This window comes from Arachis hypogaea, chromosome 15, assembly GCF_003086295.3.
Source record: "Arachis hypogaea cultivar Tifrunner chromosome 15, arahy.Tifrunner.gnm2.J5K5, whole genome shotgun sequence".
In the NCBI taxonomy this organism is placed as follows: domain Eukaryota; kingdom Viridiplantae; phylum Streptophyta; class Magnoliopsida; order Fabales; family Fabaceae; genus Arachis; species Arachis hypogaea.
In genome coordinates, this window is record NC_092050.1 from 5480115 (window position 1) to 5506784 (window position 26670).

The 26670-nt window shown below is 35.9% G+C and overlaps 1 protein-coding gene across 1 annotated transcript; it reads right to left on the reverse strand.

Moving 5' to 3' along the window:
- Positions 1–629: 629 nt before the first annotated feature.
- LOC112747899 (regulator of nonsense transcripts 1 homolog) lies at positions 630–12874 on the reverse strand. Its single transcript, XM_025796108.3, has 29 exons — positions 12005–12874; positions 10110–10361; positions 9853–10023; positions 9675–9725; positions 9433–9525; positions 9193–9288; positions 8313–8363; positions 8109–8227; positions 7451–7559; positions 6679–6801; positions 6508–6579; positions 6351–6422; positions 6159–6225; positions 5642–5784; positions 5492–5563; positions 5287–5415; positions 4992–5147; positions 4690–4803; positions 4479–4577; positions 4322–4399; positions 4055–4189; positions 3749–3823; positions 3505–3619; positions 2434–2801; positions 2271–2333; positions 2112–2183; positions 1818–1949; positions 1603–1722; positions 630–1453 (listed from the first exon to the last, which is right to left on the reverse strand). The coding sequence occupies exons 1-29, from the start codon at positions 12527–12529 to the stop codon at positions 1331–1333; spliced, it is 3795 nt and encodes a 1264-aa protein (XP_025651893.1). The 5' UTR covers positions 12530–12874; the 3' UTR covers positions 630–1330.
- Positions 12875–26670: the final 13796 nt, after the last annotated feature.

The following is a 26670-nucleotide window of genomic DNA, read 5'->3' on the forward strand; positions in this document are numbered from 1 at the left end:
TACACGTGAGGAAGCTCGTTTGGGGCACGGACGAGTCGCTCGGCGAGTTTGACGTTGTTCTCATGTCCGATGTTTTCTTCGATCCGGACCAGATGGGTGCGTTGACTAGAACGCTGAAAAGCGCGTGTGGGGATCTTACTAGAATTTGGGCAGCCACCGAGATTCGACCATGGACAGGGAACTGCCTCGCCGCCTTGGCTGATCAGGGTTTTGGGTTAGTGGAGCTTTCCGACCCAGTAAGTGTAGACCTAACTGGGCCTGGCCCAAAACAGCAAAGTACCTCATTTGCCGTTTTCAGTCTCGTGAAGCAGAGTGATGCCGGCCACGTACCACCGGCGTTTTCTGATTTTTGGGGCTAATGCTTTATGTATATAAATAATTTACTTGGGAGACCGGAGTGCCTGGTCTTCGAGAAAGAAAGTTAGATGATGTTCAGGATAACGTTGTTGTATTACTATATGACCAAAAGAAGAAAACATTATTCGAGGAAATCAATTTAATTTCATTTTCTTAGAATAGACTAAACCATACTCAAAACAACTGCTCATATAAACCACTAGATTTTTTCTTTTTGGCGGAAGGGGCAAGGGGAGGGGGGAGTGAGAGAGAGAGAGAGATGGACCTTGAAATGAATAAGTTCTAGGACTGTGTCTTGTCCTTTGAAGGGATTACTTAAAGTAACCCGGTCAACTATGTCTTGCAAACCTAATTTACATGTAAAATAATTATCACAACTTTATATGCCACCGTAAATTCTGAGCGGCAAGCTGCATAGTCAAACATTTTCCAACAATATCATCATTCAATGTTTCAAATTATATCGAGTACATAAATTACATGTTAGGTAGAGCTGAAAGGGTAAACCGCATCAGGGCCTTCTGTACAAAAAACATTCCCTTGGCTGCAGATTGATGCCGTATGCATTATATTACTATGTATCAGTATCTCCGCGACTACATTGTAGATTGTCCCTTCTGCTCCTAGACGGAAGGAAACCCTTTCGACAAAAACCATTCCATGTAATGCTTTCTCGAACAATTTCATTTGAATCCCAAACCAACACAAAATTTCAGTAAGGTAACGGGTTATCTTATCTTTCATTTTTTTCCCGCAGCCTAGGATTTGCTGCTTCTATCGCCATAATGCCCCACAATTCCACCAAGTCAAATCATAGATACCAATCCTTCAATATGGGTCCATGCAGGCAGCGATCCCAGGAAGCCAATCCCTCGGATGTAGCCAGCAAACATATTCCAGCAAAAAAGACAGGCAGAGTTGCTGATAGCAAAGACTGTAACCCATCAAAGCCATATTACGCTCCTTAAGCTGCTCAACCGCTATACTGAATTTTTTGATTTTGGGAACTCTGACCCTGAGGCTGCTGTTGGGAAGCCTGCAAGTTCATTGGCTGTGTGTTGTAATGAGAAAAAGGCTGGGAATAGAGAGAATTCATCTGCAAAGAAGCCAGGAAATTTACCACAAAAAATAATGACCGAGTTCCATGCATCAAAGTATTAAAGAGCTAATCAACTGGTGAAATTAACACGCCCCCTTAAATTTTATAAATATTTATTTGAAACAAAAGCTGAAACTAGAGGAAACCTGTGATTGGAGAGGATTGGCGTTAGCAACACCAAAATGGCTCTGTGTTGCATCATCTTGCAAGGGATCACCAAATCCAGCTTGAGTGAAAAGGCCTTGCGATCCATGGGCCATGTAGTCCTGGGAACCAACAGAAAGGAAAATCAGATCAGGAAGGAGAAAGAAGCAACTGAAGGAGAACAAAGTGAAAGCCCATCATTAGCCACTTCAACAACCTGAGACATAAATTCATTTCCAGAACCAAAACGTGAATATCCGGCTTGAGAGTTTTGGTTCATAAAGTTCCCTGGGAATCCACCTTGCGCTCCTTGAGTAGCATAATCAACAGCATATCCACTTTGAGAAGCCTAAAGGTAATCAATCAAACACACCCAAAAAAAAAAAAAAAGAGGATACATCAGCAAAGAAACTAACAGGAAAGAACAAAGCACCCTGTTCTCTCATTGATGAGCTGAACTTAGGACTTGTACACCTTCCATGTACAAAAATAACTAAAACATTTCCCAAACCTGGGTAGCAAAATCAGCAACATTATAAGGAACATGCGATCCCTGGCTTTTGAAGTCATCACCCAAGAAGTCCTGATGGTAAATTTAAAATGGAATGCAATGAATTCCTATGATAAATTTGAAACAAAGTCAATCTTAAGCCAAATTACTGTTAAGTACCTGAGACATTCCAGGAACAGAAAATTGATCTCGAAATGATTGACCTGTCCCTTGGACTGGCATCTAATATGCACAAGGAAAATAATCAGAAATTGACCCTGAATATTACAATGATAGGGAGCTGACTACATAACACAAGAAGATAAATGAAGAAGGTACATACATTATTGGCAAACCCAGGTTGAGATAACGGACCACCAACAGATGGCTGGCTGTTTGGACTCTCCAAAGCAGGAAAATTATATGTAGATCCAATATTCCCAATAGGCTGTTGCGTTCCTTGGTGAGGAAGACTGCCAACTGGAGCACCAGAATTACCTCTTCCAGCCCCAAAACCCCGACTACCTGGTGATGGTACATGAGGAACTGCCCCAACAGGACCATGTACAGCTCCACGGGATGGAATAGCATATGGCTGAGATTGGGGACCACCATGGAAAGGAGGCAAGGGAACCCTTGGAATAGGATACCCGGCAGGATGCACTCCAGGCTTCTGAGTCCCATTTGGTGGGCCAGGCGGAACATAAGATCCTACATTTGACACAAAAAAGTGATTGAAACACCAAAACAATAGACTTAGGGTATGTTCAGGGTTTTGGTGGGGAGGGAAAGGCTTTGGAGGGTTAAACTTAAATCCCATTCACGAGTTCTATTATTCGGAGGGCGAGGAGCCAAGGATTTTGAAGGTTTTTGTTAGCCCTCATTTTCAAATTTCCCCAAATTGGGGGGTTTTCATTTGATTTTAACTATTTTATCCCTACTAAAAAAAAGGCAGCCCGGTGCACGAGCATCCTGCATTAACGTAGGGTCTAAGGACCGACCGCATCCAAACGGTGTAATAGACAGAGTCTAATTACATCAGTGGATGATTCCACAAGCTTGAACCCATGACCTTGAGGTCACACGGAGACAACTCAACCATTGCTCCAATATGTAAAATTGTAAAAATGTATAACCCCTCTAACATCTAAAACTCACGAACGAAGGGGTCTTAAAATCTTAAGCCCTCCCTTCCCTTCCATTCCCCTCCCCTTCCATCCCCTCCAAAGCCTTCCCTTGCCTTTCCCTCATGACTTGAGAACATACCCTTAAAGAATTTTCTGGCTATGAGTACACAATGGAACTCTAAGACAATCACATAGTGTTAATGATTATAAATCCCATCTAATACAGATAGCAAAAAAAGTTTATTTTAAGGAGGGGAATGGAGGTAAACATATAATGCAGTACATACCCCTTCCACGGCTGCTCCTTCGGTCTGAAGTAGTGCCAGCACCAACAGAACCAAAAGTATCATTAGCCGCAATTCCAGGTCCACCACCATAAAAGAGCCTTCTTTCATTGTAAATCTGAATGAAGGTAAGTTCAACCACAACATTAATATGTAATCATCTCAGAAAAAATACCTCAAAAGATAAGCATCCTGGCACCAGCAGGTATAATAAAAAAACATCGCATTGCATTCCTGTAACACCTACCTTCTTGGGTTTCTGGAATTGAACCATACTCTGCTTCAAGTTATTTAAAGGCCCTTCAACTAAGCATTCATGTTCCTGTTTGAAAAATGGAGCATATACTGTTTAGAAAATAAAAATGGAACTTGAAAGGAGGGGGAGATTGGTATGGAATCACTCCTTATGTTGGAAAACTTAAACAACAACTCATAAGCGGGCTGGTTAAAAAAGAGCACGAGAATCGTGAAGTTTGAACAGAAATTTTATAATACTTCCAGCTCTTGCTTGGAAATAACTATCTATTGAGAAATCAACACCACTGGAAGATACCTTGTAGTGTGTCAATAAGCTATTCCATAGAGGTTGTTTGCTCAGAACTTTAGGGTTTCCCAGAATAACAATACCATATCTTGCTCGTGTCAAAGCAACATTGAGCCTCCTAGGATCATTCAAGAACCCAATGCCCTAAAGAAACAAATATAATTCAATGAGATCCATCAAACGCAATAACAATAACTCCAAAAAATATAAAATAAGATACACATCAAACTTTTTAAAAAGACATCAAGTAACAGAGCAAAGAATGGGTAAACCAACCTGATGTTCATTACTTCTAACACAAGATAGAATTATGTAGTCTTTCTCCCTTCCTTGAAAGGAATCAACACTAGCAACCTGAAAAGAACAAAATTTTTGTAGCAATTGAAGCCCGGTAAGCAATAGAATATAAATCCAGATGGTATCTGTATCAAACCTCAATTTCCTTGTAAAGTTGTTGTCTAAGAGCCCCATTTCTTGACATATAGTTCACAATATAAGCTCTTTGACCCTCATAAGGTGTTATAACACCAATCTGTTTGACATTAAAAAATAAGTAAATTAAAATAAATTTAAAAAAAGAGCAACCATAATAATCCCAACATAAAATCATTAGGGTTAATCCAAGTGCTCTAATTTAGAGTTACCTGACTTGGAACCACACCACTTTTTAAGAAAGTGGTGACAATCTTTTCTACATTTGCAGCTTCGGTCCTATTTAAATAAGACGTTCCACTTGCACTTATCTCTTCTTGACCCATCTGTAAAACGATTATATACTTGGGTTAAAAAATTAATAAATGGAAGAAAAATGCAATGGACAAAATTATGACGAATACCCAAAAAAAGGTAACTAAAATGTTGATTATTGACCAATTGTGAACAAAGAATATTTCTACCAGAAGAACAGAAAACAATACTCACTACACAATACATGCATTTACAGTACCTGAACATAGAAAAACATGGGACGGTTTGGCACAGGCCATGGGAAGTCGATTCCTGACAACTGCCTTTCATTAACAGTAACGCCATTTTGCAGGGTCCCTTCGTAAAAGCTGTTTGAGGGAAATTCAGATAGACATGGATGCATACGGTACTGAACCTGTAAGTTGAAATGATGAAAAGAACTTCAGCGATTGCCCTAACAAAAACAATTAAGTAGCTTGTCTGTATAACTAGGGATAGCACTTCACAACAATTGCAGCAATGAATTGTCTCTTGCAAACTTAGCAATTCATTACCTGTAACCTAATTGGTTTAACACCAAGTAGGACAAGGCGTTCAAAAAGCGACTGCGCTAGCCCAGCACGAGCTGCTTTCTTGCACATAATGACTGGCCCAAGTTGACAATGGTCACCAACAAGAACCACCTATACAGATATTTTGTTACATACATCAACATTCAAGGAAAAAAGAAATGCATTAACAGATATAAACCCCAAATACCTGCTTTGCACCAAGAACCAATGGAATGAGGCACTCAGGTTCTGTTGCTTGAGTAGACTCATCAATAAGTACCTGCCAGAAAAAATTAAAGAAAAGTCAGAATTGAACAAGAATGATGGCAATTATATATAGCAGCAGACATATTCCAACCTGACGGAACCTAAAATTTGCAAGTCGAGGATCCCCAGCACCAACACATGTACAGCATATCACATCAGCACTTTGAGAAATCTCCCTCTCTGTTGCTCGCTTAAGTGCTTTGTATTTTTTCTCATCACTGCTGGAAAGTTCTCCTGTAATAGGATTAAAAAATGGTGGTTAATTTTACTCTCATGCATTACCCACAACACAGAGTTCAAATAGCAGTAGTAACAGCCTGAGGAAAAAGAGAGGGAGCAAGAAATAAAGTAAAAATTCATAATTAGAAGAAAATGTGATCATTAATTGGCTAGAAGTAAACAAAAAGTCAGATTATTTTTATCCAAAGATTAACAATTACACAAATTTATGATAGCTGTCTTTTCTGAATAAAATTTAAGTACAAGCAGCTAGTGCAATATACAATATAGCGTAAAATGCACCAAACTTGGCCACAATTCAACCCAGTATGATAACTAGACAAAACAACCCAAGTTCTGTATAGCTTTTAAGAAACTAAATCCCAAACCTTGTTCATCCTTCAGCTGTTGTAATTTATGAAGTTCACTCTTGTCGGATGTGTCAAGATGCCGAACCTGGCAAAAATCACCATTATCATGTATCATGTAATCATAATTACTTATATGAAACATGAAGGAGGAAAGTATACATACTAAAAATACAATAGCATGAAACTGATCCGGAATATTACAAAACTAACCTGGTAATGAAGTGTTAAATGCTCAACAGGAGAACTTACAGCTTCCCTTGACTTTGCACAAAGCCGAACAACCTTGAATGAAAGAAATGCATGTATTACACATAGGTTCAATTTGTTTATAATAACCAATTCTAATTGGAATATATGGCACCCATACCTTTAACCCAGTAGCACTTATTTTTTCAGCCAGCTGGTCCACAGCAACATTACTAGGTGCACAAACCAAAACCTGAAAATTAAGTTGGCAGGGAAGTGAGGGAAGAAAATAAATGACTAAAACGAACCACGAGAAAAGCATACAATATCCAAAAAGGGAAACAGATCATACCTGTCCCTGACCTTGTTTGGCCATGTGATATACAAGTGCGGCAGAAGTTACAGTCTTCCCAGTTCCAGGGGGACCTTGAATCAAACTAATAGGTCTCTGAAGGACACTTTTAACCGCAAAAACCTAAAAAAAAAAATTAGAAGATCTGTAATTTAGAGTGCACCAACATCCAGCAAAAAATTTGGTGGTGTCAAATCACATACGAAATTTTATGAAAGGGATTCCTCCTTCATAAGGTGCATAATAACATATAACCCCACTAAACTACATATTTGGATCCAAGACAAGTAACAGTGTTAGCGATTGTGAACAGGAAGCCACCAAGCTTGGAGCTTTCTTATGAAAGGAAGAGAGCATGACAGGTTTTTATCAAACCATGATGGATTAAGGTTTCCATGAAGCCTTTCCCTAGTTTTGAAGATATTTTAAGGACGACAGAGAGAGATTGGAAAGTGACATATATTCCATTAATCTTCCCAAGTGCTCAGGTAATTACTTTCAAAATTTTCCCAACAGGTTTTGGAAAACAGACCAAGTTAGTTTTATAACGACAATAATACTTTATTATTCACATAAATATCATTGTTGAGAAAACAATATTTTACATATTATGAATTGCAATGTCTACATATTATTAATAAAATTTAAATCTATTATGTCTACATATTTTCTACTTTATTTTAAAAATAAAAAATAAGGAAAAAAAAGACCACTTTATTTTTCTAAATCAGACATCCAAGGGCAACAGAGATTAGTCAAAACAACAACATACTTGAGATGCATTAAGCTCAGGAAGTCCTGGTGCACCAAAGCGACGAGGCAATGCATTACGCATCATCTGCACCTCAACTTCATGACCCAATAAGTGATGATAAATATACCTACATATTAAACAGCAATTGTGAACACCTGAACAATTATAATTCATAATTGTTGAGACATCATACATAATTACTTATTTTTAAATAAATCAGAACCCTGCCACGACACTATTCAAGTCATACAAAACAAACAATAAATACTGTCAAAATAATATATCAGTAACTCGCACAGTCAAACCTAGCTCCAAGATCATCCAACAGACACACAACACTAAGACACATGTCATGAAAAGTATGGTATAAATCAACAACTCATTACACACCCATTTGTCATCACATTCCAGTTAATAAAGAGATACAGCCCAGTCCTTGCAAGTATATGTAACTGTAAGCATGTTCGATAAATTTTATTTTAAAAAAAAAATATGTTTTTATAGAGACATCGTTGTCGAACAAAAGGTAATGTGTTCAATGAAAATTTCATTCCTGAGCCAAAAAAATTATTCATTCATTTGTGGAGTGTTGCCAAACAAAGGAGAAAGATAAAAATACAAGACAAATATAGAGCAATATAAATCCATAATTAAACCTTACAATGGAACAACTTACCCGCTTACACTTGTCTCATCCACAGCAAAGGTTTTCATAGCTCCCTGCATCCTGTCAAAGCTTGTACTTTTCCAAACAAAATCAACACTGAAACCATGGTTTATATCAACTGGAACCCCCTGCATACATCGAGGACAATAAGCACTCCACACAGACAATGTTCAAAGGCACAATGCAGGTATCAAAAAATAGTACTACACTTACCTGACTAGCACGAAGCTCCAGTGCAACCTCCTCTTGTGCAGTTAGCTTAATCTGAAGACAAAATACAATGCACATTATATATACACAGTATCTATATCTATACATCTATATCCACAATATATAAAGGGGATTCTCTCACTTGGTGTCCAAAATCTTCATTTCCTTAAATATCCTTTAAAAAAAACTTTTTGCACTGTCACTTTATCAAAATTAAACTCTTCTAAATTAACTATTCATAGAAATACAAAGGACCACTCTATAAAAATAATTACCTACATTTTTAACGATAACTCCTCTTCAAAAATAACTATCCACACTTATGAAAATCACTCGTTTTATTTCCAACACCATTTTTTTTATTTTAAGCTAAAAATCTATATCTTATTATCTTTTATTTTTCAAAAATAAAAATGCAAACTAACAGGCAAGGAATTGACTGTTATTTTGTTAATATTATATTATAGCAATTAAAGTAAAGAACACCAAAGAAAAATTATCTAAAAGCAGCTATTGATTTAAAAAGAAAAACTTCAATTATCCATACAAAGAGTGAGGCACAGTACTAAACAACTGGACAGCAATTAAAAAAAAAAACACAGACTACAGTCTTCTTTTGCTTTCAATCAGAAAAGAGATATCATGGGTGTTCAACTGCTCTAAGAATAAGATACAAAAGGATATCAGAAACAGAAAGTAAGGAGTTTTAATCATTTGAAGATATTTCTTCACGCTATTTATTAACCCTTTTTTTAACTAATATTTATAAATTAAAGTAGAGAGAGAGTTGATGTTGAGGTACAAAAAGTAGCCGACAACATTGCTTTAGTTGTAGATACAATAGTTAAAAAGAATTAAAAATAGAATTAAACAGAATGCATACCACATGACCCACTGACTGCCAGGCAGGATGTGCTGCATCACCAGAATAACGCAATCGTAATTCATCACCAGGTACAAGCCGTAACTCATTATCTTCCTACAATATAGCACAAAATTGTTTATATTCCATAGAGAATTAAATTACAAAGAAAAATACTATGAATTGATTAGGAGGGCAAGAAAATAAATATGATATAAAACATAGCAGTAACAGCTGCCAAGTAGGCAAATGATAAAGCACCTTTGGAAAGACAAAGTATGCAACACGCTTCTTGTTAAGACCAATATCCCACCTAATTGTCACGTTGTCCTTGCTTTGAGATTCCTTCATCATCTACATTAACACAGCACATGTAAGACATCAAAACACGTCACAAGAGATGAGGGTATAGCAATGATGGATGTTTACTACAGTTAAGTAACTTAGTAAGTCCCAAAAGTACAATATCTTAGAATGGAGCAAAGGGAAACAAAAAATATTACCTTATCATAATCAGCTTCAAGCTTGATAAGAGGCGCAAATACATTTTGATACTGAGACAAGTCATGCAAAAAAATGTTATACGTTAGAAAGGACTGTCAACAATGAAAGTATCAGTATCCTCACCAATCATCATATTACAAAGATACAAGTTATCACCAAGTCATGCTTGATACATACCTGATATGCATCTTCGTATTTTAAAGCCACGGGCTGAGGTTCATCATCTACACCAGGCTTCTCAAGGTCCTCAAAGGAAGCATCTGGATTTGTCTTCCATAACTCTTCCACCTTATTTATTTGCTGTGCACTTATCTGGCGTGCCCTTAACTGCTCCTGTTCAGATGGGACCTGCAGAAGACCATATTATGTCAAAGATGGGGGGGATAATATGTCATCAAATTAAATGAATTAATACCCAGGGAAGAAAAAGCAACCTTGACAAGCCATTGCAAGAAACACCTATCATCAATCAAGGGGCACCACTGACTAAGGTCCCAATTCATGTCCTTCAAGGCATTGACACTCAAGCAAGGCTCACGACAAAGAAGAACAACTACACTTTCAGTCTTCGCAGAAATAAATCCCAGTAGAAACACATTCCGACACCCACAGTTGTAGCATTCAAGAATTGTTTCCCCCAATGGACTATCTTTGTGCAGACATACCTCCTTGTGTTTTGCCCGAACCTATATGGAGAAAGAAAAGAAGCAGAAAAGCTAAGCAACATTTGTTCACCAAAGAACAATATACACTTGGCCCTCAATTCAACAGCAATATTGGTCAAACATACACATTTCACCAAAACATGATTCATCATTTAAACCTTTCATGACTTGAACAAATCCATGGCCTGAGCTTTATACAAGACTTTCAATTAACTTTGAACTAATAATAACATATTAAGTACTATGAGCAAAGATAATATTTTGTTCACAATAAAAAAAAGATAATATTTTGTTAAAGCAAATATTTTCAGTATTATCTTTCATTCTATATGTGTATATGACTCATACAACAACAACAACGACAACAAAGCCTTATCCCACTAGGAGTATATGACTCTTGCATTATAATAAATCTTTTGCAATATGTTATCAAATCTTATGATTAAATAGTGGTCATAATCAAAACAACCTTATTGTGCGGCAAACAATACACGTCAAATTTTACCATTTACTCATAAGAACAATGCATAAAAAAGAATAGAAAACTATGCTTGCATCTAAGTATGGCACTAGGACTATTAGCAGCCTAAAAGTGCAGAGCAAACACTGCATCAGCAACTGAAACACAACTCCTAAATTAGAAAGAAAGCGACTTAATGTAGCTTTCAAGCATTACAACAATAAATTTGAATTATTGATCTAAATTTACGAGGTTCAAGCAGCCCTAATCACCAGATTTGTTACCAAAATGTTCAACATTATACCTCATAACTAACCATAACTTCTCAATAATTAACTTGATGTCTCGTCAGTAGCCACAGTAAATCTATATAACAGTTACTGTATGTTAATGGCCAAATGTTTATCACCAATATTCATCCATAAATTAAGAAGAATGGTATTTCTTACACCAGGTTCTTAGTTCAGGTCTCAGATTACATGAAAGCTCAACCAAAAAACCACACGTGATGGAGATGGATGTACAAACTCAACTGTGTTCATGATATCCCTTTGAACATATCCGGTGTTGCTAACATATCTTCCTTACGAAGTCATTAAGACTTAACCATGCAACTATTTTCTACATATCAGGAGGGTGTACATTATGCCATACCCAGGCTTCAAACCCACCCACTAGGTAAGAGTTCTAAATTCAGGTGTGGTACATGACCAGAGGTCCATACACCACCTACTTATCCCAGCTCAACTTCTTCATTTACCTCAACATTGGTACATTAGCAAACATGATTGCCCACTATTTATCATATCTAAGACGATTACTGAGTATAGGGATTTCTTCCAAACAAACTCCTTTCCGGCAATCTATACATAACAAAATTTCTCCCTCCTTTCACGCGTAATTTTAAAATAGGCACAAAAAGAACCACAAGTATGCCCTCCAAAACAGAAAGTTTTTCCTAAAATTACCAGCTATAACTAAGTTTCTAAACACTCAAACTGTAACTACAGCACTCTACTACTTCCCTCAATCTCACATTCTCAGATAAGCATACAAATCATACAACTTAAAATCGCCTAACCCTTTCCCACAATCTCTAAAACAGTCCACCGCTAACCCAAAAACAAACAATGATTTAACAACGAAGAAATCAAATAAAATTAAATTAAACAAAAAAAATTGCAATGCCGTGGTAACAACTCACCAGGTGATTGACGATATGAGATCCAGAGGTGTTCCCCCGCGAATTACAGAACCATTTACGACATGAAGGCACGTTACACCTCACAACACAAGCTGGATTAGAGACCCCACAATACCGGCAAGCATGCTCGGTGAAATCCCCTTTGCCATAGTCGAAATTATCATCATCCCCGGTGTCCTCAAAATTCAACCCGCTCATCCCCGCGACCAATGCATCCACCATCTGGCTGTTCCCGCCACTGCTGCTCCCTGACCTCCCCTTAGTGCCACTCCCGGCAGCTGCCGAAACCGGAGAGGCATCCGACTGGTGATCCGACCCAGCTCCTCCCCCTCCGCCACCGCGCTCCGACGTATCGGCAAGCGAATCAGAGGGAGTGGGCCACGCCACGGAGGACCTAATCGGGTCGCGGAACTCCGGGTAGTCGAAATCTTCGCCCTGAGTGTTGAATTCGAGGAAGGTGTACGCGTCGTTGGCGGTGTCTGGTTGCGAAGCGGTGTCGAATAGATTGCTCTGCTGCGAGTCCATGGCGGAATAGGGTTATCGAGTATCGATAATCGGGAAGCGCGCGATCTTAATTGGAATTGATTAGAGTTAGGGTTTTAAGATTGCGCGTTTGCGAAGGGTGAAAGGGGTTATGAATTGTGAATGATTAGGGTTAGGGTTGGGGGGAGAAAGGAACGAAAGAGGAATAGAAATAGAGAGCTTGGTGTGTTGGGGACGGAGACACAAACATGAAAGCACATAATAGTACAAAGGGAGAAAGAGCGTATGCGGCCTACTGTACAGACGTACCCCAAGCAGCATACCAAATACGGGAACACGTGAGTACCACACGCTCTACACTTATCACGTGTTGCTGGATAATTTTTCAAAATAAATTAAAGATAAACTAGTTAAAATAGGATAATAAATCTTTGAAAGATATAAAAATACGACAAAGATAACTAAATATTAAATATATGTTCAAAAAAATATAGTTCAAATTTGATCTAATTTTTTATAAATATTATTAGAAAAATAAAACCATTTTATTTTTAAAAATTTGTAACGTTTTGTCAAGTGAATTTTTTTTAATTTGTTGTGAATGTCCAATTATTTTGAAAAATAAATTATAAACATGGAATTGTTTTCAATTTTTTATGTACACCTTATAAATAATTATTTAAATATTTTTATAAAAATTTAAATCAAATGTATTAATTATTTTTATGATATTTTAAATTATTTAAAAATTTATTTATCCTTTAATTAAATTTTTAAATATTATTTTTATCAACAATATAAATTTGTAAATATTATTTTAGTAAAAAATTAATTATCAACAAGCATGCAAGTAAAGTCTCTATTATCTAAATCAGAAGATGGATACTAATTAGCAAACAACCTAAAGTATTTGATGGAACTTCATAAGAGGGTTCATCCAATGGAATTATGCAAAATATTTATTAAATTATTCCGTTTCACTATTTTATATTTTTATATATATTTATTGTCAACAGATATTTTATATAATTTTTAATAACCCCTCCATTAATAAAGAGTTTTGAAATAAAACAACAATATTAGTTTCTACTTAATTACTAGAACCAGCATACACATGACTTGAATAGAAACTCGTAGGTATTAATTAAAAACTTAGTATTATACATTGTTTGATTGAGCTGTCAAAAATATTTGTTACTGTTATAAAATAAATAATTAAAAAAGAGAAAATAAAAATAAAGAGATATAAATAAATAACTCTAGCATACAACCTAATTAATATCTCTAATATATGTAGTAATGTATAAAATAGAGAAAATAAATGATATGGTATAAAGAGAGAGGAAACTAATAGAGAGAGAATTTATATTGTATAAGAAAAGAGTATAGTATTGTTGTTTCTGTGTATAATTCACATGCCATACTATCCTAATTTATACATATAAAGATTTTATTTTCAACTCTCAATTAAGTTGAATTCATCTTTAAAAAGATGATTTATTCAATTAACAGTCTAAGTCATAAATGGGCATCTATGTGTTTTTTCTTATTACAACATTGCTCTTTAAATAACCATTTAAGATTATACTTTATTAAAATTTTACTAAAGAAAATTCAATGAAAAAAAAATTAATGAAGAAAAAAGAGTACAAAATCCTTTGTGATAGGAACTACCTCATTAAAAATCTTATTAAGAAAAATCCAATGGAAAAAAACCTGACCAAGAAAAAAAAGAGTACAATCTTCCCCTCTTGTCGACATTATTTAATATCTCGAAATCAGCGCATCCCAATCAGCTGTACCAATCTTTCAAAAAATAATTTTGGAAGTGACTTTGTAAATAGATCTGCCAGATTATCACTTGAGCGGATCTATTGGACATCAATTGTCCCTTGATTTTGAAGATCATGAGTGAAGATGAATTTGGGAGAAATATATTTTGTTCTATCACCTTTGATGTATTCACCCTTAAGTTGAGTAATGCATGATGTATTATCTTCAAATAGGACAGTTGGAGCTATCTTATGATCAATTAATCCACATAATAACAGAATATATTGGATCAGACTCCTGAGCCAAAAACACCCGCAACTTGCTTTATGCATCGCTTGTATTTCAACATGATTAGAGGAGGTTGCTGCTATCGTCTGTTTCGTAGACCTTCATGATATAGCTGTACCACCATATGTGAAAAGGTATCCTGTTTGAGATTTTCTTTTGTGTGGATTAGACAAGGATCCTGCATCTGCATAGCCAACTAGTGGTGACTTAGATCCATAGGGTTAAAACAATCTCATAGCAACCGTTCCATAAATATATCGAAAATTTTGTTTGATTCCATTCTAATATCCTCTGGTTGGAGAGGAATTATACCTTACTAGTAAATTTACTACAAATGATATGTCAGATCGTGTATTATTAGCAAGGTACATTATTACTCCAATAGCACTAAGATATGATACTTTAGGACCAAGGATATCTTCATTTTCTTCTTTAGGACGAAATTGATTATTTTCCACATCCAAAAATCTTACGATTATTGGGGTACTTAATGGATGCGACTTATCCATATAAAATCTCTTCAAGATCTTTTCTGTGTATGTTGTTTAATGAATAAAGATCCATTTTTGTATGCTCGATTTGCAGGCCGAGACAAAATTTAGTCTTTCCAAGAGTTTTCATCTCAAACTCTTCTTTTAAAGTTTTGATAATTGTTGGAATCTCTTCAGGAGTTCCAATGATATTTAAATTATCAACGTACACAGCAATTATAATAAATTCAGATGCAGAAAACACAGGGCAGATATCATCATTCTTAAATCTATTTTTTTATTGATACTCAATAAGACGATTATACCACATTCGTCCAGATTGCTATAGACCATATAACGATATTTGCAATTTGACTGAGTATAATCCTTGTGAATATTCAATGGATGATATAGATATCTTTAATCCTTCAGGGACTTTCATATAGATATCACAATCTAATGAGCCGTATAAGTAGGTTGTTACCACATCTATTAAATGCATATATAGTTTATGATATGCGGATAAACTAACCAAATAACGCAATGTTATTACATCCACTATAGTGGAATATGTTTCTTTATAATATATACCAGGCCTTTGTGAAAAATCTTGTGCCACAAGTCGAGTTTTGTAGCGTACAACTTCATTTTTGTCATTTCGTTTTCTCACAAATACATATCTATATCCAACAAGTTTTACATCTTTTGGTGTACGAACTACAGGTTCAAAGACATTACGTTTTACAAGTAAGACTAACTCAACTTTCATAGCTTATTCCCATTTTGGCAAATCATTCCTTTGTCGATATTCTTCGACTGTTCTTGGCTCAAGATCCTTACTTTCATGCATGATATTTAATGCCACATTATATGCAAATATTTCATCGACAATTATCTTATTTCGGTCCCATTTTTTTCCTATAAAAACATAATTTATCGAGATATCGTCATTTTCACAATTTTTAGGCACCTGAACATCTTCTGACATTAAAATTATATAAGAATTTTGGATAATTGCAAATGTCTTTACTATGTCTTTTTCAACAAATATAGTATTTACCTCTTTTCTTTTTTTGAAGATTTTTGTCTTTGGCACCGATAGACCTGCCACGTTTCTGTCGTGAATTTGTTTCGGTGGCTATTTGTCCGACTGGGACCTCAATTCGAATTGGATCATTTTCAACTGGTATATAGGATTTGGTTATCCTCTTTGTATCAGAAAATGCATCAGGCAATTCATTTGTCATTCTTTGCAAATGTATAATCTTTTGAACTTCTAGTTCACATTGTCTTAATCGAGGATCTAAATGCATCAAGTATGATGCATTCCAATTATGTTTCTTTTCATGAAGCTTATTCTCTCCCCTTAATGTTGGAAATTTTGATTCATCAAAATGACAATCCGTAAATCGAGTTTTAAATATATCTCTAGTTTGTATCTCCAGATACCTCACTATAGAGGGAGAATTATATTCAACATGTATCCCCAATTTTTTTTGGGGTCCCATTTTGGTGCGAGAATGTGGTGCAATGAGAATATATATCGCACACCCGAATATTTTTAAATAAAAAATATTTGGCTGCTGGCCAAAAGCTAATTGCATAAGAAAAAAATGATGGTAACTTGTTGGCCTCAAACGAATAAGTGCTGCGACATGTAAAATAGTATGCCTCCAAGTCGAGGTTGGGAGATTTGTTCTCATAAGAAAGGATCTAACAATTAATTGGAGGTTTTTAATAAGTGATTCTGCTAACCCATTTTGTGTGTGAACATGAGCTACTGGATGTTCAACGCTTATTTCGTTAGCCATGTAATAAGTATCAAAAGTTTAGAAAGTAAATTCACCAGCATTATCAAGATGAAGTGCTTTGATTGAATTTTCTGAAAAATGTGCTTTTAATCGAATAATTTGAGCAAATAATCTCGCAAATGTCATGTTGCGAGAAGATAATAAGCACACATGTGACCATATCGAAGATGCGTCTATTAGAATCATAAAATATCTAAAAGATCCACATGGTGGATGAATAGGTCCACGTATATCGTCTTGAATCCTTTCTAGGAATTAAGGGAACTCAAATCCAATCTTTACTGGTGATGACCTTAAAATTAGCTTTCCCAGAGAACATGCAACACAACAAAATTCACTAGATTTAAGAATCTTCTGGTTCTTTAGTGAATGTCCATGAGAGTTTTCAATAATTCTCTATATCATGGTTGTTCCTGAATGACCCAATCGATTATGCCAAGTTATGAATTCATTTGAGCTAATAAACTTCTAGTTTACAATGGCATGTGATTTAATGGCACTAATTTTGGTATAATATAACCCAAATAAGAGTGAGGGTAACTTTTTTTAATATAATATTTTTATTTAAATCATTTTTATAAAAATAAAACTTAACAATAAGTTTCTTACATTATTTATTTACATGAATACATAACAATCTCACATATTAAACTATCCCATTATTGATCAAATGATCAATATTTCCTTCAGGATCCTCAAAGAAATCAGATACATCATAATGAGTGGTGTAATTTTCAGCATCATTTGAAACAAAATTTGTTTACTTTCCTTTCTCATCATTTTTCAAAGATACTTGACAAAGATCAATTAGGTGCCTTGGTATACGACAGGTGCATGACCAATGGCCCTTTCCACCACAACGGAAATATTTATCCTCTGTTGATTTATTTTACCCAGTGTTTTTTTTATCCCACTTCTGGTGAGATCACTCGTGAACATAATTCTTCTCCCTTCCATAATTTTTCTTGTTACTAAAACCTTGCCATTTACCTCTTTTGGGGTAATGATTTGTCACATTTACTTCAGGAAATGGGGCGGTGCCAACTTGGCGTGCTTCATGATTTTTTAAAAGCAACCCATTGTTGCGTTTAACAACAAGAAGGTAAGAAATTAACTCAAAATATTTTTTAAATTCTTTTTCTCGATACTATTGCTGCAGGAGCACATTCGAGGCATAGAAGGTCAAAAAAGTTTTCTCTAACATATCATTATCAGTTATCTTTTCCCCACATAATTTCATTCGTGAGGTGATTCGAAATATTGCTGAATTATATTCATTTATGGATTTAAAATCATGTAGATGCAAGTGCGTCCATTCATATCGGGCTTGAGAAAGTATCACTGTCTTTTGATGATTATACCTTTCTTCAAGATTTTTTTCACATGCACGATCTTTTAATGTGAGATATTCATTTTTTAATCCTTCGTGAAGATGACGACGAAGGAAGATCATGACTTTGGCTTTATTATTCTGGGATGCATTATTTTCAACCTTAATGGTATCTCTAAGATCCATTGAATCAAGATGGATTTCAGCATCTAGTATCCATGATAAATAGTTATTTCCTGATATATCAAGAGCATTAAATTTAAGATGAGAGAATTTCGACATAATGAAAATTTATTACTTGAATCTCCCTAAATTTTGATCAGAGTCTCATGTTGATAGCGTGTTATAAAATAAATAATTAAAAAAGAAAAAATAAAAATAAAGCGATGTAAATAAATAACTCTAGCATTCAACCCAATTAATATTTCTAATATATGTAGTAATATATAAAAGAGAGAGGAAAAATAAATGATATTGTATAAAGAGGGAGGAAACTAATAAAGAGAGAGTTTATATTGTATAAGAGAAGAGTATGGTATTATTATTTTTGTGTATAATTCACATGGCACACTATCCCTATTTATATCTGTAAGAGAATTTCATTTTCAACTCTCAATTAATTTAAATTTATATTTGAAAAGATAATTTATTCAGTTAACCGCCTAAATTATAAATGGACATCCATGTGTTTGTTCTTGTCACAACAGTTACCAAGGTAAGAAGACCCGATTAAAACAGGTATAGGTCCGATTTGCCTTAGTAGAACGAGAAGGAATGAAAGATAGTTTCTCGCAGACGAGATTGTCCTCGGTATAGGTGCTAGAAATAAGAATAGTGACAGAGGCGATTCTAGTCTCAAGAAGTTGGGAGGGTTAAATTGAAAATTTGATTCTTGCAAAGAGGATGGATGCAGCGTAGTAAAGAGAAGGTTGAACAGAGAGAAAGGTCAAAGAAGGAGGTTGGAGGAGGTGGTGGTTGCTTAACGACTTTCTTCTTGTGACACTAAATCTAAGGAAGTTGGCTTCCGACGTTGAGAATAATATTGTACCTGTCGAGAATAATGGGTAGAATCACTATAAGTGCCATTGAGTATCAATGTAGATCTCAAGTTATAGGAAGAAGAAAGAAGAGCCTTGGTGTTTCCCAATGAGAACATAAGCAAAGAAGATAACATTTTTGCGGTTGTGTTGGTGGAGAGAATGTGCGGTTAATGGAAATGACATTGAGAATGATGAGTTTGTGGTAGTAGTATGTAAGTTGAGTTGTGCAGAGCTAAGCTAAAATGATAGCAGATACGATGGCAATGAAAGAAATGGAATAAGAGAAGCATGTTGAAGCGTGGTAACATAAGCATAGCCATTGATGGAGGAGTTAATAAAAAATTATACAAAATATTTATTGACAATGAATATATATAAAATAGTAATAAATTGGGATAATTTTGTAAATATTTGCATATCTCCGTTTCATAAAACTCTCTTATAAAGCTCCATCGAATACTTTGCCAGCAAACAAATCCTATCAAAATAAAAAGAGAATAAAATAGTTAAAAGCTAAGGTAAAAAAACGTAGTCAAACTAGCTGAAAATAATTCGTAGATTCTCCAAAGTTAAAAACGTTAAGTGTATCTCCCATAACCACATTTCTATATAAATCAAATAAGTTATATTCGATTTAAAGAGGTTGATAATAAATCAAACGAGTGTATTTTAATTGATGCATAGTTTGTGGCAGCTAGTAATTCAAGTGAGGTTGTTTCGAATTGTTGGGTTTGGTCGTCCATAATAAATTGACACAGTGAACTTCAATTTATATGTAAACGTGCTTCAAGGTAAATCGATTTACCCTCATTCGATTTACACACAAATTTCTGCATATATAATTTGAATTCACTTAATTTGAATTATATTGCACTAAACAATTTTTTTTCAAAAATTTTAAAATAATTCATTATAATATTACTAGTTATGTGTTAAAAAAATAATTGAAATACCTTATACTAAACTATTATTTTAGGAACTACATCATATTTCTTTACAAAAAATTAACTTTTAAGATATTAATTAATACAATAGTGTGTATAGTTATATATTATACATATAAAATTACCTATTAATATTCAATAGACGATTTGGTTGAATATTAGCAAATAAGATATAATAAATATGAATATTATGGAGATAATTAGTATTAAATTTCTAAATTACCTTTAAATTAAACGAAAATATTATTCATATATAAGGTTATCTGGTTCTAAAGAAAGCAGGACCTTAAAAACAAATCTTACTTAAAAAAATAAACTTACCTAAAAATCTCACTTTTAGTAGCAAAATTAAAGATATTAAATTTCTAATAAAAAAATTAAAGATATTTGTAGTAAAATTCATATTGTCTATTAATATTATGTATTATTTATGTACTCTTGCTATAATTAATTATCATCAATGTTAAACTAATAAAAAATTAATCTAAGTAACGAATGATTTAAAATTTTGGATTTTTTTAATTTAAATAATTTTGTCAATCAAATTTTATTACTTGAGATGATGCAATAAATTGATGATAATATATATGAATTGTTTGAGTCTGATTTGTTACTGTATTGCTATATTGAGTAATCCAGAAATCTTTTATTTTACTTTTTTTTGTGACTTAGCTATGCTTAAAATAGTTTGATGACCGGGTCCAATTTTTAGGAAAAACAATGCCCTTTTTCCTACCAGATCAGGAGTTTGTGCAGTGCTTCGGCCACACCGCTACCGTTGTGGCGAAGCTGACACCTACATCCACAGCCTTCTCCAACCACTCAGACGCCTTCATCAGAATGAAGTCCTAAAAGAATAGTTGCAGGAGCTTGAGGGAAAACCGAAAGAGAAAGAAGAATCTAAGAGTTCCGATGCCCCAAGTCAAAGGGATTAGAATCCAAAGTAGAGGAAGAGCCCTGGTGTGATTCGTGGAAGACCTCCTATTCGTCAAGGTTTCCAAGGTAGTGGGAGGCCTAGGAAGTGGCCGCGGACTTATGATGATTAGGTGTTGGATCTTAAAAGGTATAATCTTTTTGGAGTTGCATATTTGAGTTTGTTGCTGTTGTGGATGTTGTGAAGTTGTTTAATTGTTTTGCCTGAATCTGCTAAATGTGTGTTTTTGGTGGACTTTGTTTTGTGATTGGATGTAATTTTTCTTGCCCCTACCATGTAATGCATGTTAATTTTCCTTGTCCAGGATCTCTTTAACTCAGGTTGGTAGCTTTATTGTGATGGCCAAATTGTATGTGTGATATTTGTTCCTGTATGTTAGTTGCTTCAGAAGTGATAGAAATGATAGAATGATGATATACAATTTGTTAGGTTAGTTAAATCTGATATGAGCTTACTATTTGCATCGAGTTTGCATCCCTATTATTATCTTTTAACCTTGTGATTGCTTGGATTTCCGGGGAATGCAGAATGAACTGAGAAATGTTAAGTTTCTTTGGTTTGGAAGGGGATCAGAGTACACTAATTTTTGTGGAGTTGAGGCGCCTTCAAGTCCCGGCTTCTGAAATTGCAGCCGACATTCGAGTAGTTGTCTGAATTTCCACGGCTAGTAGTACTACTGTTGTGTTGATATGTTTAGATATTGTTCATAATATATTTTAGGAATCTCTCTTTGGGTATCTCATATATGCTTTTGTAACATTGACGGTTGTGCATAGCTTTTCTTAATTCTGAATATTTTTTTTTTGCCTTGGCCCAATGCCAAACAAACCAGGAAACTGGGTTGGGTCAGGAAACAACATAACCTTAAGCTACTGATGTAACACCCGATCCCTCTCTTCTTCCCTCTCGCTCTCCGACACTTGATTTCCGTCAGCTGCACAGCCGTTACCGTCGCCGGTCCGGCGTCGATCCCAGAGGCTGAGCTAGCACCGTTTCTCCCCGCCCCGCTGCCTCAGATCGTCAGTTCTGCTATGGCCTATTCCATCTCTCTTGCTGCTACAACTGATTTTCACCGCCGCCGTCTGATGCATTTGTCCGTGGGTGAAGCCGTTTCTTCCGGATCTCTGCCATTAATCTTCGTCGCCAGCAAAGCTCCGGTTGGCTCCTAATCCACGCCGAACTTCTCTTTCCCTGCTTGACATCCTTGCCCAGGTGTGTTAGTGTTATTCACGGAGACGTTTGTCCTTCCCGGTGAAGTCGTATTAGCACCGTTGACAACTGAGAGAGGGTTTATAGTTCCCAAATTTGGCATCAGGTCTCTCTGTCACATTGATTCCCCAAAATTCATATTTCCTTGCCTTTGAATTATGGAATGCAATGTGTTTTGAGTCTTGCCCATTAAATGGCTTCGATTGGAGCATCCATTCTGGTTTGAAGCTTCCCTCCTCAATTGTTCTGCTATCTCTGGTGGGGGCTTCCATCTCCAATTTTCCTCTAATTGGCCTGTCAGGAAACATTTCACCACTCTATCTGCAACTTTATTTCCCTCTCTAGGGATCCACGTGAAGCCACAATTGGAAAGACTCTCAGCCAGAAGAAAAATATCTCGAAGAATCGATTTCACCTATCTTATATAAGTTTTTTATTTCACTGCTTGCACAAGAGGTAAATTATCTGATTCTATTAAGATTTGCTCCAAATTAAGATTTGTAGCTAAAATTAGTGCCCTTCTTATTGCTTCTGCTTCTGCAGCCAGGCTGGAATGAGCTCTGATTCTCATTGATTCTCTTTTTAACAGTCTCCTGGAATTGTCTCGAATCACAATTGTAGTTGCTCCCTCTGTCATCGATCTACTATACGCAGCATCTATGTTAGCCTTCAGCCAGTCCCTCGGTGGAGGTCTCCAAGTAATGCTCTTTCTGCTTATACTCCTGTTATGGTTTTGCCTGAGCTACTCCTTTTTTTGCATTGCTTTCCTGATTTCTGATTCTAGGATTTTAGCTCTGATGATGGTAGCATTGGGGTTGGGGATAGTGTTTTGGAATATAGTCTGGTTTCTCGTTTTCCAAATCTCCCAGCTTAGCACTCCAATTCTTCCAATCAGATCCTCTGCCTCTTCCTTTCCTTGTCCTCTAATTTTCCTGCACATTTCAAGCAGCCATTTTGCGAAAGTCTTGACTGTCTCTGGTGTTGGTAAACATTTACTCTGTTCTTCAAACCACATGCTCTAGTCCACGGGCATAGAAGAATTGCATGTTCCGTGGTCTTTATTCCTTCCCTGCAAATTCGACAGATAGGAGTATTAGTTATTTTCTTTTTAAATAAGTTATTATATACTGGTATTATATCATGCGCAGCTTTCCATAAAAACATTCTTATCTTCGACGAAACATTCATTCCCTATATCTCTTTCCAAAGATCCATCATATTTGTGCTTGTTGACGGTCCCGCTCTCTCGCTGACCTGTTTTTCCTTCTTTACCACATGATATCCTGTCTTAACAGTGTAACCCCCATCCCATCTAAAAGGCCATATTAGTCTGTCCTTGCTCCTCAATAGACTTATGGGTGTTTGCAAAATTTTGTTGCTTATGTTCTCCGTAAATAATTCTATTATTCTTCCTTGTTTCCATCCTTCTCCTTGGATGATGAGCTTGTTTACTTTGTCCACTGAGTAATTTCTGCTCAAAAGGATTTTACTCATGCCCATAACCCAGTTGTCTTCCCATATCTTTACTTTTGAGCCCTTTTCAATACTCCATCTCCCATTCCTTTTTAAGAAATCCCTGCCCTGGATAAGATCTTTCCAAGCCCATGATCCCCCACTCCCGATGTCTGCTTCCCAAAAATCACTATCCTCAAAATATATTTGCTTTTAGAATTGTTACTCATATTGCATTTGGATTTTCATTCACTCTCCATGCTTGCTTGGCTAGATATGCTAAATTCTGACACTGTAAGTCCCTAAAACCTAACCCACGATCCCTCTTGCTTTTGCAAACCTTTCTCAAGCTTTTCCAGTGTATTCCCTTCTCTCTCTTGGTATCTGCCCACCAAAATCTTGCAACTTTTGATCCTATTCTTTGGCAAAAGTTTTTGGGCAGCAAGACAATGCTCATAGCATAACTGGGTAGGTATGGCTTGAATAACTGCTTTAATCAAAGTCTCCTCCCTTGCCTAGTTGAGTAGTCGCTCTTTCCACCCTTCAATTTTATTGTCTATCCTTTCTTCTAGCCATGCCAACACTTTGTTTTTCGATTTTCCCCAATGTGCCAGTAATCCGAGATATTTCCCAGAATTTTCCAAGTTTGCATGCCCATAATCTCTTCTATATTGACCCTTGTCTGAATCCGTACCTGCTGTCCAAATATTATGCCCGATTTCTCTAAATTTATCTTCTGTCCCGATGCATCCGTGTATCTGTTCAGAATTAAGATGCTTTGATAAAGTTCTCTTCTTTGGCTTCCGTAAAAAGAATGCAATCGTCTGCAAACAGAAGGTGGGTGATAACTGGTACTGTTAGAGCAAGTTTAACGCCTGAAATACGTCCTTCCCTTTGTGCTTCCTCCATAAGTGTTGTGAAAACCTCTGCCACCATAATGAAAAGTTATGGCGATATAGGATCACCTTGTCTTAGACCTCTTTGAGGTTTTATCCTTTTAGACAGCTTACCATTTATTTTAAATTTATAACTTGCACTTTTGACACACTCCATTACTAATTGTATCCAGCTCTGCTCAAAACCAAAGGAATGTAAAATTTTTTCCAAAAAATCCCACTCTAATCTATCATAAGCCTTGTTCATGTCCAATTTTACAGCTAAGTTTTGGGAGCCAAACCTGCCTTTTTTGTTTAAATTGTGGAAGGCCTCCTGAATAATAACAAGGTTGTCTTCTATGAATCTTCCTCCCACGAAAGCGCTTTGGGTAGGGGAGTTAATTTATCAAGAAACTTTTTTAATATAAGGACAATGATTTTCGTCACGCTCTTGTAAATGTAATTACAGCAGCTGATAGGTCTTAATTGGCTAAGGCATTCTAGTTGTTTAACTTTGGGAATCAGGACCACCGTAGTCTCTTCCATGTCCTCTGGCATTCTCCTGCTAGCAAAAATTTCCTTAATAACATCACAGGCCTCTCTACTGATGATATCTCAGTGCTTTTGAAAGAATAAACCATTAAGACCATCTGGACCAGGCGCTTCCAGGCTTTCCATACTGAAGGCTGCATCCCTTATCTCCTTATCTGACACTTCCTTTAGAAGCTCCCTGTTCATTTCTATCGTGACCCTTTTCGGGATAATTCAGGTGCATTCCCCTACTTTGCTCCTTGTGGTTGTGGCAAATAGATTAGTGAAGTGTCTCTCCACTAATTCCATGATGTCCTTGCTCCCTGTGATCCAGTTTTCCTCTACGTCCTTCAATCTTTCGATCTTATTCAAGTCTCTTCTTTGAATTGTCGTTGCATGGAAGTAGGAGGTATTTTTGTCCCCAAACTTTAGCCATTTTAATTTTGCTTTTTTGGCCCCAGTACTTTTCTTCTTTCTTCCAAAGCGGTGATATTTTTACGTTCAGATCCTTGATCCTTTTCTGCTGCTGTTCTGAAAATTCCTGATTCTGAAGTTTTGAGATTTCTTCCTTAAGTTAGTTAATTTTCTTATCTGCTCTAGTGAAAGTTCTTTTGCTCCATTGCTCCAATTCCTTCTTGCAACTCTTGAATTTTTCTTGTAGTTTTTTTTCCATTTATTCCTTTTTATTCTCATGCTTTTTCCATCCTTGCTTGATGATCTTCTCACAATCTTCGTGATCTTCCCAATATGCTTCATACTTGAAATGTCGTTCGAATTTCTCTCTCAGTTCCAGCCTTAAAACCAAAGGACAATGACAAGATCCTATCATCGGGAGGGCTGTGAGGGTTGCATTCTGATATAATCTCCTCCACTCCCAGTTGACAAGAACCCTGTCAAGCATTTCTCTTGTAACGAAGCCATTCCTAGGATTGCTAAACCACGTGAATTTTTCTCCCTTAAGATCAATGTCCATCATTCTATTACCATTCACAAAATTCCTAAACTCTTCCACCTGCTCTCTTGGCTTTGGGTGTAAGCCCACCTTTTCTTCCTGATTCAAAATATCATTAAAATCCCCAATGAACAATTGTGGTTCATTTTGATTCTGATTTTGAGCTACTTGATAAACCCCATTTGTAGGGTTTATCTTGTATTGAGTTTTGGAGATTTTATCAACTTTTACCCACATTTATTCAATAAAATAGCATGGTTTTATAACTTCTCCCTTAATTGTGCTTAAGAGTGAAAACAAACTTTTTAGGATTCAAAGTAGCTAAATTTAATTCACCTTGATTCCATTAGATGCCTTGATATGTTTGTTAAGTGATTTAAGGTTTAGGAGGCAAAGATTGGATCAAGGGAATGAAGAAAGAAAGCATGAAAAGTTGGAGAACTCATGAAGAAATGAAAGAACCGGAAAGCTATCAAGCCGACCTCTTCGCACTTAAACGACCATAACTTGAGCTACAAAGGTCCAAATGATGCGGTTCCAGTTGGGTTGGAAAGCTAACATCTGGGGCTTCGAA

Bases quoted from the DNA above. Each gene is read 5' to 3' on its own strand.
- LOC112747899 (XM_025796108.3), bottom strand. From the start codon at position 12,529: ATGGACTCGCAGCAGAGCAATCTATTCGACACCGCTTCGCAACCAGAC. The intron at 5,785-6,158 runs GTTTGGGATTTA...ATCCTATTACAG, and splicing joins ACAGCTGAAGGATGAACAAG to GAGAACTTTCCAGCAGTGAT. The intron at 5,564-5,641 runs GTTGGAATATGT...TTTTTCTGGCAG, and splicing joins CAAATTTTAGGTTCCGTCAG to GTACTTATTGATGAGTCTAC.